We start from the raw sequence: 21,493 nt of genomic DNA on the forward strand, positions 1-21,493 counted from the left end.
TTACTCAGAATTTTGAAGACTTTTTTGATCATGAGCCACGGTTTAAAAAAAAAAAAGGTCTCCCGCTCTCATATACATACCTAAATATAGATCTCTGAAACAAAAATTTCATAAAACAATACCTACCTTTATGTGCAATACATTCTAATATTTTCTTTTCAATTCTCTTCCTGTTCATACGTTTAAATCTTGGTCTTGATCCCTGAGCCACAAAACTGATTTCTGAGAACTTGCAAACTGCACTTTTAGAAAACCCTGCCCAGTGTAAACTTTCCAAAACCCTTCCCTATCCCTATCTTGTGTGGCTCTTACACTGTGCTGGGTGACCGGTGTACGTACCCCATTTTATTGTGAGTTGTCCAAGGTCACAACCAGGTGACCAGTGCCCTTGAGATCTGGCAGAACAGGATTTTTCCCTGGGCAGCAAACACCTTAGTGGGACTCACAGACCATAGTCCTCTCCCAGGGCTCCAAGATGCTGAAGAGAGGCGCAGGGACCCCCAAGGCAGGTAAGAGAAGTCAGTACAAAATAGCTCAGAGCCTCTGGCCAACCAGAGCTGGCTCGCCTCGGATTCACCTTCTCCCAGGTGATTGGCCCCAAGGGGGTTCCCAGCCCCCACCCCATCCTGGGGCCGGTTTCCTCCAGCAGGCACCGCCCCCAAGGGAGTCCCCCTCAGGGCAGTTCATCCCTGCTGGCTTCTGTGGGTGTGGTTTCTGACAGATGGCCTGCAGCTGCTTTGTCCCAGTCACCAGGAACTGGTTATTTCTCCCCTGGCTCCAAGCTAGAGGGTTCTTCCTGGCAGGCTGTCCCCACAGCTTCTCGACATGGCTCTCAAGGAGAGACTCAGGTGAGTTGGGGACACTGCCAGCATGTGGGGGAAGATGGGGCAGGACAGCTGAACCGGCAGAAATCCAGCCTGGTGGCCAGAACAAGGCAAGGAGGAGGCACAAAGGCTGAGCCATGGAGATCCTGGGCAAAGGAGACTCTGACAGGGGACATCACTCAAGGGGTAGAGATGGTCCATGGGGCAGAGCTGGGTGGGGGCAGACTGCGTCCTGGGAGACTTTGTGGCTCCTGGGGGAGAGTGGGGTTACTCCCCTGGCTTCCCTGAACTCTGAGCCCCCTTGGTGAGCGAGAGAAAGGCCTAGTGCTGCGTCCCCTGCCATAGCCAAGACCTCTCTCTAGTCCCACTGGGACTGACCGTCCGGAGTTGAAATTTGTTCCCACTTCAGAACTAATGCTTGTTCTTTAACCCCTTATTGAAAGCGAGGAGGTCGGAGAGGTTAGAGCTTGGGGTGGGCTTGAGGGACCACTTTCTGCAGGTGGAGGTGGGGCGGAAGGGGTGCCTTTGAAAATATCTGAGCAAGCCATGTGGAAGAATGGGTCAGGCAGGGGCCCCTGTGGACTAGGGTTCCCAGCTGGGGCATGGGAGGGGGCGGCAGGAGCTGGCAGGTGCCCACCCGGCCCTCACCCGGGGCCACTTGAGGCCCGCTCTGCCTGGCTGCCTTGGCTGAGGTCCAGTGCCCAAGATATGCATCAGCTTGCCCTACCGAGGTTGGGGGTTGGGGTGGGTGCCGGCTAAATGAGTCAATGTGGTGAAGGCTGAGAGCGGTCCACTCTAGCCTTTTCTCGCCCCTGCAGCGCGGACAGGTGGTGTTTCCCAGAGTGTACCTCTGGGGTAGCATTGCTTCCGGGAGCCAGCTGCAGCCCGCCCTCCCGGAGCTTGGTGGGGCTGGTGTGTGCAAGGGGAGAGAAAGCTTCCTGCAGGAGAGACACTGACTGGGGGAGGGGAGGCAGGGGGGATGTGAGGTGCCTTGGGGGAATATTAACCCAGCCAGAGACCGTTGGGAGAGGAGCATTAAGGTTGAGCTGGGGCCAGGTCAAAAGGTGCCCCAAATGCCACGTTCTGGCTTGGGAATCAGACCTAAGTTCAAACTCAGCTCCACCGCTTAACCAGCCGTGTGACCTTGAGCAAGTGATTTAATGTTTCTGAGCCTCAGTTTCTTCATTTATAAGGTGGAGATAATCATGGCATCTCCTTCAAGGGACCGTGGTCAGACCTCAATGCAATACGGACATAAAACACCCAGCAGGCAGAGTGCCTCAGTAAATGTCTGAAGATATTTGTAGAGTGCAGACTTAACGCTGAAGCAAACAGAGTCTTGAGAAAGGAGTCACAGTTTGGGAAAGAATGAAGACAAGGAACCTATTCATTGCTTCATTTAGTTTACTGAACAAATATTAATAGCACCAACCATGAGGCAGGCTCTCAAGTTTGGCCCCAAGAAAACAAAGGGTAATAAAACGGCCCTGCCGCCTGGCGGGGCAGAAGTACAGAGTTTGGCAAGTGCTTGAGTAGAGGTTTGCACAGGTGTGGAAGAGCATATGGCAGCAGGTGTTGGAGGGGGAGGTCGAGGAAGGCATCACGAGGAGGCTGGGTGTAGAAGAATTTTCTGGAGCTTGGTGATGGTTAATAGCAAAACAGCAATGTGGGCAAAGATACAGAGGTGGGGAAGACACTAAGTCATGGCAAGTTTAAGGAACTTCACGGAAAGAGACGGGGCAAGTTAGGAGACAGTTACAGGAATCCAGATGAGAAGCAGGGGTGGGGAAGAAGGAGCCTGGGGCTCTGGTGGGGAGGCGGAAGCAAGAGAATTTGGTGATGAAGGGCTCCAAGGAGCGAGGAAGTGGTCCCACTTGGGTAACTTGGGACCCATCAGAGAGAACACGTGGACATTATGATTGCATTTACCAGGATGGAGGAGACCTGAGTGGGGAGCAGGTTTCTGAGGAAAATCCAGAGTTCCTTTTTGACTTAAGTTTGAGGCGCTTAGGAGACATCCAAGTAGAGAGCCCAGGTGGCACCAGTGCCCCCGGGGGTCCTCTGTCACTGTACCCATGATGCCCAGAACAGTCCCACCAGAGAATCCGGGCAGTGGTTCGGCCCCACCCCAGTTCCAGGATGGAACTTGACGAACTACACCACACATTATAATAAGACTTTTGGTCTTTTTCCTGTGCTCCAGGCATAGAACTCCTAAAAACCTTGCAATTTCCTGAGTGATAGGACTATCTGTTGTTATTCACAATGAGTCACCTGGTGACTTAGGGTAGGCCCATCAATTGTCTCAGGATGGGACTAACCACCTGAATGGCCAAATTGACTATAGACTTGGAACTTTTAGCCCCACCCCCGACCTCCAGGGAGGGAAGGCAGAGCTGGAGACTGGCTATAAAAACTCCTGAACAGCAACGTTTAGAAACTTCCCGGGTTGGTGAATGCATTCATATGCTGGGAGGGTGGCCCATTCCAACCCCACGGGGCCAGAAGCTCCTGACCTCACTCTATGTAGCACTTCCTCTGGGTGTTCATGCATACCCTTTATAAATAAACCAGTAAAGATAAGTAAAGTGCCTCCCTGAGTTATGTGAGCGGTTCTGTGAGCAACTTATGGAACACGAGGAGGGGCTTGTGGGAACCCCTGAGTTATGGTCAATCAGCCAGAAGTAGGGGTGGCCCAGGATTTGCAACTGGCTTCTGAAGAGTGGGCCGTCTCACGGGACTGCGCCCTTGACCTGTGGGATCTGGCACTAACTTCAGGTAAATAGTATAGAAATGAATCGAACTGTTGGACACTCACTTGAGGCTGGAGAAATGACGTGGTTGTTGGTGTTGGAAAACACCCCAGAGGGTGACTAGAACGTAAGGGGAAGCTGGACAAGAGAGGAGTATAAAGAAAGACATTTTCCTCCCTTAGATAACATTAAAAAACAAAATTCATCTGAGTAAATCTGAAGATCTAATTGGGTTTATTTACTGATTCATGAACCAGGCATCATCTCAGCAGATAGAAAGGAGCTCCGAGGGGCCGTACAAAATGGAAGGCTTTTGTACGCAGAAGGGGATGGAGGAAAGGAAGCTTCTAGCTAAAAGTGGACCATTTCAGGGTACCTGGATGGCTCAGTCAGTTGAACATCCAACTCTTGATTTCGGCTCAGGTCATGGTCTCATGGTTTGTGAGTTTGAGCCCCACGTGGGGCTCTGTGCTGACAGCGGGGAGCCTGCTTGGGATCCGCTCTCTGCCCCTCTCTTGCTTGTGCGCACTCATTCTCTCTCTCTCTCTCTCTCTCTCTCTGTGTCTCTCAAAATAAGTTTTAAAAAAAGTGGGCTGTTTCAGGTAAGGTCACTTTTCTTTGGGGTAGCGTGGGGGGTCTATCAGGCAGATAATCTCACTAGTGCTTACCAGGTAATTCTAGACGGACTGGTTAAAAGTTACATTCCTGGGAGAAGGTGAAGACCGAAATCCCCTTTGGTGCCAAGTCTTGGCTTGCTGACAGGAGGCTTCGTGTGAGTGCCTCCATTGGGGCCCTGTTGTTTCTTTTTTAACACTTCCACCCCCTTTTGATCAGACTCTCAGTTGAGTTGAGAGACATGTCCAAAGTGCAAAGTGCCTCTCACCCAGCTGTCACTCCAAGTTCTCCCAGTTTTCGCTGCTCCTGTGTGATATTCACAGGTCATGACCTCAGGATTACATTTGAAGTTGATCATTCTCTTCATTCCCCTTTTTGATGTTCCAGTCTCAGGAGATCATTTGCTTGGTGGTTAGGGGCTTTGAACGTGCATTTAAAGTTTTTGAGAAAGTACAGTGCCCCAGGGTTACTCCTATGATTATCATAAGCAGGATACCTCTCCATAGCTAGAGTGCACCAAAGAGCCATGGTCCCCAAGACCCAAATCAATCAAAATCAAATAAGACAAACAAAGACCCCATTGAAGGAGTCCTCTTTTTAAGCCAAGTGGCCTGCTCAGAAATCTTATGTAACCTTGTTTCAACTTCCCAGAAGTGTTAATCCAGGTGCGGGAGGCGGTGTTGACCGCAGCACAGATACCTCCTTGCTCAGCCCAAAGTTAATCAAGGGCTGTCCTATTGTCAAAAACCACCTTGGCCAGAGAGTCTAAGGACTTTCATTGGGCCGCCATTGCTCTAGCACAAAGCCATACTTTGAAAGTTAAGAAGAGTGTGCTGATCACAGCCTCATTTGTATTCACTCCCAGCCAGGGAGGTAGACACCTAAGGAAGCAAATCCTGAATCACAAAAGCCTCCTGGTAGGTCCTTTCTAACCTGATGGTGTAAATTTAGGGGAGTTGACCCACAGGGTGCCTTAGTTTGTTGGTGAACGGTTAGGGGCACAGCTAACCCGTTAGGTAAGAGTCATCGCCTGGTTATGCACCATGTAGGCATTCATAGGCCCAAAGGAAGATGGAAACCGCCCCAGACATAGACCCTGTGGGAGTACTGCTCCCGCTAGGGTGGCTCTGTGAATGGAGTCCACCACCATGGACAGAGCAGAGTTTTTGAAAGCTAGCAGTCTGAAAGGTTACCTCCCTTTAGCAATGGCCTGGAGATACAGGTGCTGGTGCTCTCTTTCCAGGCCAATGCCAGCATAAAGGAAAGAAAAGAACAAAGGGTTTTACGTTAAAGTAGGGGGTCTCCATCTGGCACCTTGGGTGGACGCGGTCTACCTGGCTGTCAGCCAGCTACTTCTCTTCCTCGTCAATTTGATCTGGAAGTCTCCAGCCTCTGCACAGGACCAGATGTCAGGTGGAGCCTTCTTTAGCTGTGCAACGTGTACCCAAGGTCAAGTCCCTAAAGGTGGCTGCCATCTGGGTAGCGAGGTGGACCTGGTATAGTCCCTTCCAAGGAGATTCAGGGCATTCTCTGTCCTTGTGACTCCCCATCAGAAGGGTGGGAGAAACTTGGAAGCATCTGTTTGGAGAGTCAGAGCCAGATATTTCAGGAAACTAGAAGAATTCCAGGTCTAGTCCAGTTTACAGGCACTTAACAAAACCTCAAAGACAATACACAGGATTAGAATCTAGTATCTACAAAGGGACAAACATAATTTTTCTCTCTACAATTACCTCCACTTCCCAAATATAATCACAGTAAAACTAATTTGTTTGCATTAAACCGACTTGATTATATAAGTGCGTTAAGAACAGTGGTTGACCATACAAGTCCTTAAGACTGCTTTGTTGGAACTTTTCATAAGGAATTTCAGACTGAACTTTTAAGTCTTTGAGATAGGGAGCCAAGCCAAGGGCTCCACAGTAGATTTGACCTAAAATACCTGCAGTTTGGGTGAATTCGTATCCATCAAAACCTCGGTAATATAACCAATGCTTCCCAAGGTGTCTTATTACAAGGAGAACCAGATTCACAGAGAACGTATGCAAATAACTAACTATATTGCCATGAAAAAAAAATAGTTTCTAAATTCTGGAGGGATCAGGTCGGAGAAAAAGTAAATATTTCATCTTTGTTTACAAAGGTACACACTTTACTGAATTGCTGTAAGTCATGTAGCCTTGTAAGATAAAAGGTTTCCTTAAATACAGAAAAACAGAACATTAAGGAACCAGAAACACTTCAGACAAAAAGTCAGAATAAGTTACAAGCATCCTTCCTGCTCGTTCTGTCCCGTGGAATCAATACTTGTTCTGCTTGAATCAGTTTTCCTATTAGTTCTGGAGATTTTTACCCATTTCAGTTTTATGGTCTTAAAGTTATAAGAAACCTGTACTGAATCTCCTTAAAGCCGAAGCACTTTTGCAAAAGCATCAGAGTGAAACATACCATCTGGGAATGACAAAAGGCTCAAAAATGGCCATTGCTAAATAGCATTGAGAAGGGAATTTGATTATTTCTGTAACATACATTTTAAGACAATAGCCAGGATTGTGGCTGATAGCATGACACCAGGACATATCAGATTTCCAGGAGTTTCACATAATTTCTGGAACACTTGCATACCTGCGCAAATACAACATAAGGAAGGCTTCATATTACTTATTTGCCAATGCTCCCCATGTAATTTAACATGTCAAATAAGCTACATCAGTTTGGCCTCTCTCTTTTTATAAGGAGAGAGAACAATTCTTTTATAGTTTTCCACAGATCCTGTGGAAAATCTCAAAGTTACTTCCAGGTCAAAAAGACTTCCTTCAGCATTATATTGTAGGGGGAGGAGGAAAAAGTTGGCAAAAGGTCTTAAAAATACTCGAGCAAATAAGATCACAGGTTATTGGGGAGCATTAACTTGGTTATCTATTTAACCATGACAATCAGAGACTCTGTAAACAAATACAGAGAGTTAAGTTGTAAAACAAAAGAGCTCTTTGCCCTTCTAATAGGGAAGGCTTGGTTCTCTTAAGCAAAGATCTGATAGGAAACACAAGAAATTATTTTGACAGGCCACAAAAATCTTTGTTTTCTAGGCAGATTACTTAAAGGTAAAGGGAAAGCTCTGCAACCTCTTAGCAATATCTTATCTTTCTTTTTTTTAAAATATCTTTTAACAGAGAGGAAACCAATTTTAATTTTCTCTCCATTTTTTTTTTTTTTTTTTTTAAGAGAGAGAGCATGAGCAGGGGAGGGGCAGAGAGAGAAGGAGAGAAAGAATCCCAAGCAGGCTCTGCGATGACAGCACGGAGCCCATCGCAGGGCTTGAACCCAGAGATCATGACCTGAGCCAAAATCGAGAGTCAGACACTTAAGCGACTGAGCCACCCAGGCGCCCCCGATTTTTTAAACTTCTGTCCACTCCAATCTTAGCCATCTTGACCACACATAAAATCCTTTTCCCAAGATTCCTTTTCAACAGACCATCTGCAACCTTCTTTTTTACCAGATTTTGTCCTGTTTTTCCTCTTTCCCGTTCTGAATAACCAGCCTTACTTTTAGGACAAAATAACTTTCTTTTCCCTCAACAAAAATGCAGTTCCATTCCTCGTATCTTCTCTTACCGAAAATGTGCATCCTACTTTCCTTTCATACAGAGAACTTTCTTTATTAATTTCTAGTAGTTTTATTTTCCTTCTGTTAAGAATTAGAGTTGACCACGGGTGCCTGGGTGGCCTAGTCAGTTAAGTGTCCGACTCTTTTTTTTTTTTAAGTTTTTTATTTATTTTGAGAGAGAGAGAGCGAGAGAGCAGGGGATGGACAGAGAGAATCCCAAGCAGACTTCAAGCTGTCTACACGGAGCCCAATGCAGGGCTTTAAACTCACAAATGAGGAGATCATGACCTGAGCTGAAATCAAGAGTCAGGTGCTTAACCAACTGAGCCACCCCGGAGCCCCAAATTTCTGATTCTTGATGTTGGCTCAGGTCATGATCTCACAGTTTGAGTTCGAGCCCCGCGTTGGGCTCTGCGCTAAGTGTGGACTCTGCTTAGGATTCTCTCTCTCCCTCTCTCACTGCCCCTCCCTCACTCCTTTGCTCTCTCTCTCTGTCTCTCTCTCTCAAAAATAAACATTAAAAAAATTACAATTGACCCTCAAACAACATGGCTTTGAACTACATGGTTCCATTTATAATGGATTTTTTCTCAATACAGTACAGTATTGTAAATATTTTCTCATCCTTATGATTTTTTAAATAACAATTTTTTCCTCTAGCTTCCTTTAAGAACATAATATATGATACATATAACCTACAAAATATGTGTTAACCTCAGTAAGGCTTCCTGTCAACAGTAGGCTATTAGTAGTTAAGTTTGAGGGGGTGTCAAAAATTATATGCAGATTGTTTTTTAACATTTATTCCTTTTTTGAGAGACAGTGTGAGCAGGGGAAGGACAGAGAGGGAGACACAGAATCTGAAGCAGGCTCCAGGCTCTGAGCTGTCAGCACACAGCCCAACCTGGGGCTTGAACTCACAAACTGAGATCATGACCTGAGCGGAAGTCGGAGGCTTAACCCACTGAGCCACCCAGGCAACCCAATGATATCCAGATTTTTACTGCAAGCGAGGGTCAGCGCCCCTAATCCCCACATTGTTCGGGAGTCCATTGTATGTACTTTGCTGGAGTTTACATTTCAAGGAGATAGCCCACACCGGAAGAGGAGAGTCCCTAGAGAAGACCAGATAGAACATTTACACCTCAAAGGCACAGGGAAAGAATGCAAAACCCTCCAGGGATGCTTGTTCCCCAAGGTCAGAATTTTTACAGTACCTACACGCCTTTTACAATGAATAAGGGTCAGGTTAATTGTTACAAAGAATGAGTGGACTTTGAATGGTATTTCTGGTCTTGCAAAGATTTGTGGGATAAGGACAGTTGCCTCTAACTCCTCTGAGAATTGTGTTGCATCCTGGAGGACTTCCAGGGGCTGACACACCCATGCACCTACGTTGGAACGTTTTTCTTTCCCTCTGAGTACATTCAGCTTAAAGGAGAAGGTCTAAAAGAATTCCTATCTGGCTTCAAATAGCTCCCAGTTTGGCCAAGTTTATGACCAGAGTGTTATTAACTCCTCTCAAATATCTTGTCAGGTTTCAGTCGGAACAAACAGTAAATATTTCTGGCAGTAGAAAACGATCCTGCAAACCCAAGAGGCACCCTCAAAGAAGGTGCAAAAGATATTATCTTCACAAGATCTAGAGCCCTTCCCAAAGATCAAGAACAATGGCCTAGATTTGGAAAGGGAGGGACAATGTGCAAACTTACTTTTTTTTTTCTTTCTACCGAATACTAAAGAGATCCAGGAGAGCTGACTCTGGTAAGAATATTCTCAGCTTCAGGTGGCTTCTTCCAGTCTTTCCCAGGATCCCACTTGCAAGCCCCGAGCGAGGTTTAGAGATTGTAGGGGCACCTGGGTGGCTCAGTAGGTTAAGCATCCAACTTTGGCTCAGGTCGTGATCTCCCAGTTCAAGCCCCACATCAGGCTCCTTGCTGACAGTGTGGAGCCTCCTTGGGATTCTCTCTCTCTCTCTCTCTCTCTCTCTCAAAAGAAATAAACTTTAAAAAGATAGCGATTGTAGCTCCAGTATCTACCAAAATATCTACCAATATCTACCAAAATTAGTTTTAATTTTATTTTTTAATATTTTTCATGTTTGTTTACTTTTGAGAAAGCAAGAGAGAGAACATGAGTAGGGAAGGGGCAGAGAAAGAGGAACACAGAATCTGAAGCAGGCTTCAGCCTCTGAGCTGTCAACACAGAGCCTGACACGGGGTTCAAACCCATGGACTGGGAGATCAGGACCTGAGCTGAAGTCTTAAATAAGTGATCTCCTCTAAATGGAATGTTCTCTGGGGCACCTGGGTGGCTCGGTTGAGTGTCCCAACTTTTGATTTTAGCTCAGATCATGATCCATCCCAGGGTCGTGGGATCAAGCCCTGTGCTTGAGGTTCTCTCTCTCCCTCTGCCCCTCTCCCCGCCCCCCCCGCTCACATGTGCCCTTTCTAAAAATAAAGAAAATTTTAAAAATAAACAAATAAATAAGTGGAATGTTCTCCATAATGGCAGTTGTAGTTCTAGGTTGCTTGAGTAAGATTTTTGCCATTTTGTAGGTATCTGTAGCTTTCGGCACTGCAGTTCTTAGACACAGAATAAGTCAGCAGACTGGAAGATGGTGTGCTCAACTCTTGTAATTTAAAAAAAAAAAATTTCGTGAACATTTATTTATTTATTTTTGAGAGAGAGCAAGAGAGCACGAACGTTGTGGGGGAGGGGCAGAGAAAGAGGGAGATACAGAATCCGAAGCAGGCTCCAGGCTTCCGAGCTGTCGCTGTCGGCACAGAGGGGCTTGAACTCAACAAACCGCGAGATCGGGACCTGAGTTGAAGTCGGACGCTTAACTGACTGAGCCACCCAGGCGCCCCTCAACTCTTGTAATTTAAGAATCCCATTAGTAGTAGTAGTTATTCTTTTTGAGCCAAGCCTTTGGGTGTCTCAGAACCAAACTAATACTTAAAAGAGATGTGCTGCTGGATTGGGAATTGTGTGACGCTTTACGGTGTACCTCGTTGCATGGAGGTTTTCTTGAGGTTGGCAGGTGACCTACTGCGACTCTTTGCCTAACCTAACAGGAAATTTTGGGTTAAGTGGCAAGTGTTCTAACAGTTTTTAAATGTTTGACCCACGCCCACCAATTTGGGCAGCTTTTGAGATTCCCATTAGCAATAGCCTTTACCTGAGGGACATAACAGAGACCGACAGTGACCAAAGAAACGGGACTGTGGACACCAGCAGTAACCGGTGGACTGGCCAACAAAGGGCCTGTGTGCTCCCCCCAGCAACTCCCAGTGTGGAAGTGGGGCCTGGGGGGAGGGCTGAATCACAGACCCCAGAGAACTGAGTCCAAACAAATGGGGACTGGAGCTGCCACCGGCAGTTCCCAACGTGGAATCTGGGGACAGAACGAAAGGTCTGGAGTTTCCAAGAAAATGGGGGCAATTCACACTAAACCAAGGACTAGGGGCTTGGGTTCTGGGTGGAACTGTTAGCTCAAGCTGACCAGCCCCAGACTGGAAAGCCAATTGGATCAGGAGGCTGATGCAAAGTATGTGAGCTCAGAACCAAGAGGACCATAACCCTCAGAAACAGCGAGAAAGAGAATACAAAGGGTTCGAGGTACCACGCCTGTGTTCCTCACTGTCCCCAGAGCCTCCAGAAGTCTCCTTTGTTCCCGTCACCGCCAGCAAATCTGTTAAACAAAATTCAGTGGAGTAAATGTGAAGGTCTTAATCGGCTTTATGAAACAATTCATGAATCGGGCGGCATCTCATCTCGGCAGATACAAAGGAGCTCTGAGGGGGCTGTAGAAATGCTTTTCTAGGCAGAAGAGGTGGGAGGAAAAGGCAGTTTCTAACAAAGACTGGACTGCTTCGAGCAAGGTCACTTTCTTTTAGGGGAAAGTGGGGGTCCATCAGGCAAGTATTCTCACTAGTGCTGACCGGGCAATTCCAGACTGACTGGTTAAAGGTACATTTCTGGGAGAAGGTGAAACTGCATTTAGCGACTCCATTTGGGGCCTATTGTTTCTTTAACAAAGACAAAAGTAACACCTGCTCATTGTACAGCGGAACGTGAGAGAAGTGTATCCAGCAGAAATCCCCTCTTCCCTCTAATTTCAGCCCCCCAGTAACTGGTGCATCTCCTTCAGAATCCGTGCGTCTAGTAGCCACCAGCCCTATGTAGCTACCAAGCACTTGAAATGTGGCTCATTCGAATTGAAATGTGCTATAAATCTAAAATATATACTGGACTGAGTACTTAGACTTAGTATGAGACAAGAATATAAAGTATCTCCACCATTTTCATATTGATTATATGTCAAAAGGATATTTTGGACACAGTGGGTTAAATTAAAATGTTATTAAAATTAATTTCAGCCCTTTTCACAGTTTTTTATGTGGCTACTAGAAAATTTTAATTTACATATCTGGCTCATATTGTACTTCTTTGGTTTCTTTCCTTTTTTTTTACTTTTTTAAATGTTTATATTTATTTTGAGAGAGAAAGAGAGAGCATGTACGAGCAAAGGCGGGGCAGGGAGACAGGGAAAGAGAGAGAGAATCCCAAGCAGGCTCTGTGAATGCTAGCACAGCCGGATGCGGGGCTCAGACTCACCAACCATGAGATCATGACCTGAGCCGAAATCAAGAGTCGAACCCAGGCACCCTTCATATTGTACTTCTATTGGATAATGCTTTTCTAGATCTTTCCCGACACGTTTATGAAAGACCATAGGTATGCATGTCTGTAAATGGGGGCTTTCCCCTCATAGAAGTGAGATCAGCCTCTATACACAGTCCTGTTATTTCCTTTTCCACTTCACACATCGGGACCTCTTTTCCAGAATGTACATAGAAATCCACCTCATCCTTTTCACGGGTCCTGTTGCTTTCCGCGGTATAGGTGTGCATAATTCACGAATCCAACTCCCCACTGATCAACACTGGGGTTTCTGAGACGTCCATTCACTCTTTCAAACAAAGCTATGAGAGCATCCTTGGTCTACCCACCATGAGTCTCCATTTCTAGAGGTGGGAAAGCCAGGTCAGGCGAGAGCACTTCGAATGTGACCGCCAAGGAGTCAGATTCTGAAGGCTTCTTGGACAGGGCTTCGAGGTTTAGACTTTATCTTGCAGGCAGTAGGAAGGCTTAAAACTTGTTTGGTTTGATTTTGTTTTTCTAAATTGCTAACTGTGTATCTTTCCTGCATTAAAAAGCCAATATAAGCACATTTTAAAAACTTGAAAAAATACCGACTTCAGCCAGGTCACGATCTCGCGGTCCGTGAGTTCGAGCCCCGCGTCGGGCTCTGGGCTGATGGCTCAGAGCCTGGAGCCTGTTTCCGATTCTGTGTCTCCCTCTCTCTCTGACCCTCCCCCGTTCATGCTCTGTCTCTCTCTGTCCCAAAAATAAATAAACGTTGAAAAAAAAAACTTGAAAAAATAAAGGGAAAAAAAAGCCCTACTCTAACTTATTGCATAGATACTGAAGTTTTCCTTTTTAGTCTTATTTTCTGGTGCATGTTTTAATTCCTGCTAAATTATCATCATACTGCCCAGGGGTACCTGGGTGGCTCAGTCGGTTAAGCGTCCAAATTTGGCTCAGGTCACGATCTCATGGCCCGTGAGTTCAAACCCCTCATCGGCTTCTGTGCTGACAGCTCGGAGCCTGGAGCCTGCTTCGGATTCTATGTCTCCCTCTCCCTGCCCCTCCCCTGCTCACACTCTGTCTCTCTCTCTCTCTCAAAAATAAACATTTTTAAAAATTTAAAAATAAATAACAATAATCATACTGCCCATTGATTTTAGAACCTGCTTTTTTCATTTATGGTTTCTGCATAAGCATCTTTCCACGTGACCACAGAGTCGTCAGAAAAAGGTTATTTAGTCGGTGGGCTGGCTGTTAGGGCCTTTTCAGCAGCCCGCGGAATGCCTTCTCCCTGGTGCTTCCAGTCAGGATCCAACCAAGCCCAAGTGCCCCTCATATAAAGGAAACACACACTCCTCCACCAATCCCAGCCTCTCAGCCCCATCCGGTTGCCCCCATCCGCCTCCTTTCAGCCACACTTCTGGAGAGTCAACCCACGCCCCTGCCTCCACCACTGCACCTCCACTTACTCCTCCACCCACCCCACCAGTCGGGCACTGTCTCCTTTCCCAGCTCCCCTGGCCGGGTCCCTTTAACCTTGACCAAGTCCTGCCTGCCCCCTTGACAGCCCTCCACCACCCGCCCACCAACGCCCTGGTTCACGAGGGCTAGCAGTAGCCCAGAACTGCCTTCCTGCCTCCAGCCACGCTCCCTCACCCCTCAGGGTCCAGGCTCAACTGTTTAGCTGCAGTATTTTTTTTTTCAAATAAAAATCTGCATCAGTCCCTGGAGGAAGTATCTTTCAGGGCTCCCTATGGTCCTCCAGATGAAGCCCAACCCCTTAGCCTGGAATGCAGGGTGATCTGGCCCTGGCTTACCTTCGGCCTCACCTGTCCCCGCTCCCCACCTGCACTCCACCCTGCAGAGTGACCCTTAGTGCCATGTGCACCCCACATTTTCTCTCCCCTCTCACTTCTGTACATTGTTGTTTTCTTCTCATAGACCTCCCTTCCCTGCTGCTGCCTTCTTTGCCCGGATAACTTCTAATCATTAGAAGCCACCTCCTCCAGGAAGCCTCCCCAACTTCCTCCCCATCTGTCAAGGTTCAGTTGCCACCCTCCAATTTGCCCTCATAGCATCTCGTATTTATACTGATGACAGCCTTTACTGTGCTGTGTTCCATTCATCTGTTTGAGGTCTGTCATCTGACCCATTTCCTCTCTTCCTGGCCATCCACATCTTCCTGATTCCATTCCCTGAAGATAAGGTCTGTGCCTCGCTCACCTCTGAATCCTTGACCTAGCAAGTGCATGATTCTGAGCTTGTGCCCAATAAATATAGGGTGAAGGCATGCATAAGCAGAAACTAGTGAACATCTTGATGGATAAGCTTTTTGCATCCTGAAGATGATCTCTGAGCAGACTCTCAGAAGTTGGGGTGATTGGATTAAAGGGTAGGAACAGTGAAAGCTTCAATCCCCATAGCTAAGTAGCTTTCCAAAAAGATCTAGCAATCTTCACTCCCACCAGCAACTGTAAGAGTGCCTGTCTCACTGTATACTTGAAGCGTGGCTAGTTTTTGTTGTTTTGTGTTTTTTTTTTAAAGCTCATTTTATAGGTAAAACATGCCACCCTGTTCTAATTTGTATGTCTTTGGTTACTAGTGAGGATGAACATTTCCCCATAGATTTGCCTTCTAAATGTATTTCTTCTTGGATGTTTGGTCACGTGATGTGGACACTGTGAAAGCAGGTGGGCATTTTATAGGATGACTTTGGGGGTTGTGTAGGAAGGGGCTGGAAGTTGATGCTTCAATGGTCCTGGTGGGGGATGTGCAGGCAGGATCACTGTGGGGCCAGGAGTACCACAGGGGCCCGGGGCGGGGGTTGGGGAGGACATCCAGGAGGCAAAGTCAACCCACCCTGCAGACTGACAGCAGATGACGGGGGCGGGGGTGAGACAGAGGAAGGGGTTGGGGTGCAGTCAGGTTTCTGGCTTGGCCAACTGAACAGAAGGAGGTACCATGTGCTGAGAAGGCGCACATGTGGACACAGGCACACAGACACCACAAGACCCCTCTCCTATCTACTAGCTACGTCTGATGAGGAACAGCCAAGTCGGGTAGCTGAGAAGGCAGGGAGGCAGGAGCGTCTGATCCGGCAGGCTTGAGAGAGACCAGGGGAGCCAGACTTTGGAAGGATTTGTAGGGCAGAGAGTGGAGTTGGGAGGTTGTCCGGGGATCATGAGGGTCTGTTCAGGAATAATGACAATTGCAACTGAGCTAGAACTGTGTGCAAGGCCTTGCCCTAACTGCTTAGCGTGTATCAACTCACTAGCCACCTCAGCCCTCCGAGGGAAGCATTCTTATCATCCATATTTTATAGATGAGGAGACTGTGTAGTGCAGAAGTCCAGAACCTTGCCCAAGGCCAGACAACTTACAAATGGTGGGCTGGGATTGGAACCTGGGGGTCTGGCCCCAGTGTCCGTGCTCCTCACCAGGCGGTTCCAGCCTTTCAGGAGACATGGGCACACAGGAGGGGTGGGGGATACTGGATGAGATCCCCCAGAGGATCTCGACTTTGGGGGCCCTTCCTGGATGACCCCCAACCGTGGCCACACGCCAAAGCCGACCTCCTCCGAGCAGGAATGGGGCTTCTGAGCTCTGCTGGACGTACCCAGCCCAGTGGCTGAAGCCACTGTAGACGCGTGGCCCCTGACCACAGCCCACCCCCAACGCAGCCCCTCAACTCATCAGTGTCAGACAGGTCTCAACTCCCAGTCACCAAGCCACAAACTTCCTTGCGTCCCCTCCCAGTCTCTTCTCCTGTCCAAGGCCAGTCCTGCCCCCTACCCAGGCTAAGCACCCCAACCTCTAATATTATTGTCCCCCAAACCTGCCCAAGGTCATGTCCTGTTGCACTGCTGGGAAAAGCAAAGGATTATGTATCCAAATATTCATCAAAAGGGGCCTGGTCAGGTAAACGATGCTCTATCCAATAAATGGTATATTGGGCAGCTGGGGAAAAGGGGGGCAAGCACTTCAAGTATTCAGAGGGGATAACCGCAAAGATAATGGTCAGTGGAGGCAGTGGAAAATGCAAGATGCAGAGCGGCATATCTACTGTGCTACCACCAATCGGGGGAGGGGAGGAGGGAGGATTTGCCACCATATTTATATTTGCCTGCATACGCGCAGATCACCTCTGGAAGGAGGCACAAGAAAAGAGTAGCACTGGCTCCCCTCCATGCAGAGCAACTGGCTGGATGGGACCAGGAAAGACTTTGCACTATATATATTCTTTTGTACCTCTGAATACCTGTACCATGTGAAAAGAATATATTTGTATCCGAAAATAAATAACCTGCAACATTAAAATTACATAAGCAATTTCTCATGTGTATGTGTATGTATAAATGAGTTGCTAATGCCCTCCCCACCACCCAGGACCTGGAAGAGACTCTTCTGGTTGCTGATCCTATTTGCACTTGGCCTCTTAGGGCTGTACCTGTATGGGCTCCCTGTAATCAGGTACAACTCCCTTCCCCCAGCCCTCAACGTGGTAACCAGCAGGGTCGGGGCCTCTTCTAAGTGCCTCCTTGAGGGATGGTGGGTGATGGCTATCTTGGCCGCACACTTGTCCTTGTGGGCTCCCCCTCCTTGTAAAGTGCAAAGAGAGAGGGCCCCTCACTGCTGCCCCCACCCCGCAGGCATCTGGAAGTCCTCATCCCCATGGGTGTCTGCCCTTCTGCCAGAATGGCCCTGCTGAGAGACAACTTCACGGGTCTCTTGCATCCCTGGTAAGGAGCTAACACCCACATGCCCTAGAGAGCTCTGCCTTCCGTGTCCCTGCCCTCCACACATCCCTCACCCTGGCAGGGTCAGGTACTCCTCCCAGGGGCCCCATCAGGTCACACATCTCCCAATCCTCTGTGTTGGATCTAGGCTAGGGACTTCTAGGGGCGGGGGCTGGGTGGGACCCATTTGTGGGGCCCTAGGGTACGGCACTGGGGAGGTGGCGGTGACAATGCACCAGACCAGTGGATGAATGGACCTATCTCTCCGTCCCTGTCCCGGCCAGGGCCCGGCCTGAAGTCCTGACCTGTACCTCCTGGGGGGCCCCCATTATTTGGGATGGCACCTTCGACCCAGCTGTGGCCCAGCGGGAGGCTCTGCAGCAGAACCTCACCATTGGTCTGACTGTCTTTGCTGTAGGCAGGTAAGGCCTGGGGAGGGGAGCGGTGCTGTCCAGGCAGGGAGTGGAAGGGGTGTGCATGGGACGCAGGGATGGGGCACAGGGTTCTCCCCGGCCGCAGGATCCCAAAGCGAAGAGGGAAGCAAAGACAGCACCTCTTGTCCCAGCCTCCCGGGGAGCAGGCAGGACCACCCTTTCCCTTTCCCTCCTCCCTAGACACCGGCACCATGGAGCCCACCCAGCACAGGCCCCTACCCAGGGACCCTCCTGACCATCTGCGTGAGGAACTGTCACAACCTCAGTGATGACAACAACGGCTGTTATTACAGCTTAAGATTCTGTGGGCAGGAACTCCCGAAGGGCTCCCCGCTGCTCCCCCATGTCTGGGCCTCCCCTGGGATGGCCGACTGCTGAACACCGGTGCGGCACCTGTCTTCACAATGCCTTCCGCGCGGCTGGCTGGGCTTCCTCACGTCGCCGCGGCATCACGGGTCCAGGCCTTCGTAAGCTTTAAGCTTCGAAGGCTCAGAGCCCTAACGAGGCAAAGGCTAACGCTGCCGGCCGTCCCAGGGCCAGCACGGCCCCTCTGCCGCGGGACCCTGTTGATCCAGGCGGGCAGTGGGAGCCCACGGTCAAGGCAGGGAACCCAGGGCTGCGAAGGCGAGCGATCTGCAAGCCTCTGCGCCCGCCTTGAAAGCTGCTGCGGCTGGAGGGTTGCGGAGCCCCGGAGCCCGTGGCTGCAGGGAGCCGGGAGCCCGAGCCCGAGCGCGGCCGGGGCCGAGGAAGGCGCCGCGCTCGGGCTGACCCGCCCCGCCCCACCCCGCCCGGCAGGTACCTGGAGAAGTACCTGGCGCGCTTCCTGGAGACGGCCGAGCAGCACTTCATGGTGGGCCAGCGCGTGGTGTACTACGTGTTCACCGAGCGCCCGGACGCCGTGCCCCGCGTGGCGCTGGCCCCGGGCCGCCTCCTGCGCGTGGAGCGCGTGGCCCGCGAGCGGCGCTGGCAGGACGTGTCCATGCAGCGCATGCACACGCTGCACGAGGCGCTGGGCGGGCGGCTGGGCCGCGAGGCGCGCTTCGTGTTCTGCATGGACGTGGACCAGTACTTCCACGGCGCCTTCGGGCCCGAGGCGCTGGCCGAGTCGGTGGCGCAGCTGCACTCCTGGCACTACCGCTGGCCGCGGTGGCTGTTGCCCTACGAGCGCGACGCGCGCTCGGCCGCCGCTCTGGCGCAGGGCGAGGGCGACTTCTACTACCACGCGGCCGTGTTCGGGGGCAGCGTGGCGGCGCTGCGCGGGCTGACGGCGCACTGCGCGCGGGGCCAGCGGCGGGACCGCGAGCTCGGCCTGGAGGCGCGCTGGCACGACGAGAGCCACCTCAACAAGTTCTTCTGGCTGCACAAGCCCGCCAAGGTGCTGTCGCCCGAGTTCTGCTGGAGCCCAGACATCGGCTCGAGGGCGGAGATCCGGCGGCCGCGCCTGCTCTGGGCGCCCAAGGAGTACGCCCTGCTGCGCGACTAGTCCCCGAACCCCCGCCGGCCCGGGAAGGGGGCCCCTGAAGCCGTCGGGGCGCCCCGGAGGGCAGCGAGAGCTTGGATCGAAACAGCCCTGCCCGCCTGGCCGTGGGATCGTAGCGGTGGGAGGAGGAGGCCCTGGCCTTTGGGGAGCTAGCTGTTCTACAGGAGGGAAAGGTCCCTTTCCTCCACTTTCAACAGCCACCGACAAAGCACCGCGACAGTAGCGCCTCGCAAGCTGCCCTTCACCTCTGACCTTACTGGATTCGGCTGATGCCTCCTGCAGAGCTGTTTTAGCCCTTCCCGCCCCGCCCCCCCCCCCCAACGCCAGCCCCCAACCCCCTTTTTGATAAGGAGACTGAAGCACAAAAAGGGAACGTAAGTGCCTAAGGCACAGAGAAGCTGTGAGTCTGTCTGGGCGGCAGCTGGAGAGCCAGGACTGGCTCTCACTCCAAAGAGAGTAGCTTCTGGGTGAACTGGAGAAAGCTGCTGCCACAGAAGAAACATCTGAGTCCTTGGCTTTGCTCCCCCCACCCTCAAGCAACTTTGTACGTATTTAAGTAATATTATAATAAAATTATTCCAAAGGTATCCTTATGGCCCTCTCTCCTGGACAGTGTCCACAAAAAGGACATTTCCTTGATGCGGGGCCCACAGTCTGGGCCTGGTAAGTTTCCTTACTCGTGGCTGCTATCTAGACTTTTCATCCCCGGGTGGGGGGCTGCGGGGGGAGTGGGAAACACAGGCTCTGAACAGCAGGTGAAATCATCAGGCCCTGCAGGAAAGGTTGTTACGGGGCCAAGGAGACAGGGAAGGTAGCAGCTTGGAAGCCCCTGCGCTGTCCTCTGACACTTGGGGAAACTGAGGCCCTGGGAGGGTGGGATTTCACTCCAGGTCTCCCGAATCCAGTATGCAGTGTTCTCACAGACCTTGCGTTTTTATGAGCCTCCACTGTTCCCAGGAAGGACAGCAGTTCCAGTGTAAATCCATCCTGATGGTTTTCACAATCTGATCATTTTTACAAGCGGGTTCCACTTATTGATGATGTGACATAAGAGATCTCGCCCCTCTCAAACGCAGTTCAAAGCTCCCCACTGCCTCCCACCCAAACTGGATTAGCAAAACCCAGAAGGCCTTTTGGACTCTGGTTTAGATAAGCACAGGCCAGCTGTACCTTAGAACAGGTTATTGCTTGATGGCTCTGAGCTGGCACATTCCTTCCTCTCCCTCACCCTGCAGCATTCCCCGAGGGCCACCCACACCCACCTTCACACACACCCCGTGGCCATGAGAGGCCTGAGCACCAGCCAGTAAGATCTGCTTCTCTTCTAACTCTGCGCGTGACTGTGGACAAGTTCCTCACCTTGCTGAGCCTCGGTTTCCTCAGATTTGTAAAGCGGGGGTGCCCATCACCCTCCCTGCGGAGGTGGTCGTGATGCTACAGAAAATGTAACTTGCCTTCTCCCCGTCCTTGCCTGTCCCTTCTCCACCAAGTTCGTGGAGTCAAAGGCTTTGCCAAAAGAACAGCCATTTCCTGTTTTAAATGATGGCTGGGTCAGGGGTTTCCAGGTGCTGGACTGGGACAGCTTTCACACTGTGGGTAGAGACCTTCCTGAGGACAGGGAAGAGTCAAGGAAGATGCAGTGTGGAACAGACAACCTCTTGGGAGTGTCTCCCTCCTTTGTCTCACCCAGAGGCCCATGGAGGGACATTAGAGGGACTTGGGGCAGAAGCAGGAATAACAAGGACGGATAAGCTTCTTCTGCAGCCACTTCCGTCGGTGTCACTGTCAGTCAGCACTGTCCTCAGCACCCAGGCCGGGGCCCTCAGAGACAGCGGAAGCTCCTGAGAGCTTCCAGGTGAGCAGGTGAAAAGCTGCCAGTCCTCCCAGTCCTCGGAGTGTCGCTTCTACATGCAAAATCTTCACCTGCCCCTGCTGCCCCACCCTGCCAGGCCAGCTCAGATGTCATCCCCAAACACCAGCAGCTGTCTAGCCAGGGTTCACCGGTCATAAGGGATTTAGATCCACCGGGGCCATGTCAAATAATAACAGTTACACTTACTGGTACTTAGTCTGCACTGGGCAAAGTTTGAAGCATTGGCCATATATCGATTCATTTAATCCCCACATCCACCCTATACGTTGGTTGCTGTCATTTCCCTCATTTTACGTATGAGAAAATCAGGCACAGAGAGGTTAAGTGACTTGCCTGAGGTCGTGCCACCAGCAACTTAAATTCACTGATGTGAGAACAAGCAGGAAATCAAACCTGCCCGGAAGATGGAGATCCAAAGTCAGGAACCGAGTCTGACGCAGGCTCTATCCAGGTCTTCTCTGTCCGCCTCTGCTTCTGTCTGCCTCTGTCCTGCTTGTGTGTGGCCCAACACACGTCC

The 21,493-nt window shown here is 50.2% G+C and overlaps 1 protein-coding gene across 1 annotated transcript; it reads left to right on the top strand.

The window, feature by feature from the left end:
- Positions 1 to 825: 825 nt before the first annotated feature.
- On the top strand, positions 826 to 19,651 carry A3GALT2 (alpha 1,3-galactosyltransferase 2). The gene is made up of 5 exons (XM_047868893.1): positions 826 to 848; positions 16,840 to 16,923; positions 17,103 to 17,192; positions 17,474 to 17,611; positions 18,419 to 19,651. The coding sequence occupies exons 1-5, from the start codon at positions 826 to 828 to the stop codon at positions 19,104 to 19,106; spliced, it is 1,023 nt and encodes a 340-aa protein (XP_047724849.1). The 3' UTR covers positions 19,107 to 19,651.
- The last annotated feature ends 1,842 nt before the right edge of the window (positions 19,652 to 21,493 follow it).

Source organism: Prionailurus viverrinus, chromosome C1 (genome assembly GCF_022837055.1).
Source record: "Prionailurus viverrinus isolate Anna chromosome C1, UM_Priviv_1.0, whole genome shotgun sequence".
NCBI classification, from domain to species: Eukaryota; Metazoa; Chordata; class Mammalia; order Carnivora; family Felidae; genus Prionailurus; species Prionailurus viverrinus.

Coding starts and splice junctions, on each gene's coding strand:
- A3GALT2 (XM_047868893.1), top strand. CDS start 826: ATGGCTCTCAAGGAGAGACTCAG. Junction 849..16,839: donor GCTCTCAAGGAGAGACTCAG/GTGAGTTGGGGA, acceptor CCCACCACCCAG/GACCTGGAAGAGACTCTTCT. Junction 17,193..17,473: donor ACGGGTCTCTTGCATCCCTG/GTAAGGAGCTAA, acceptor TGTCCCGGCCAG/GGCCCGGCCTGAAGTCCTGA.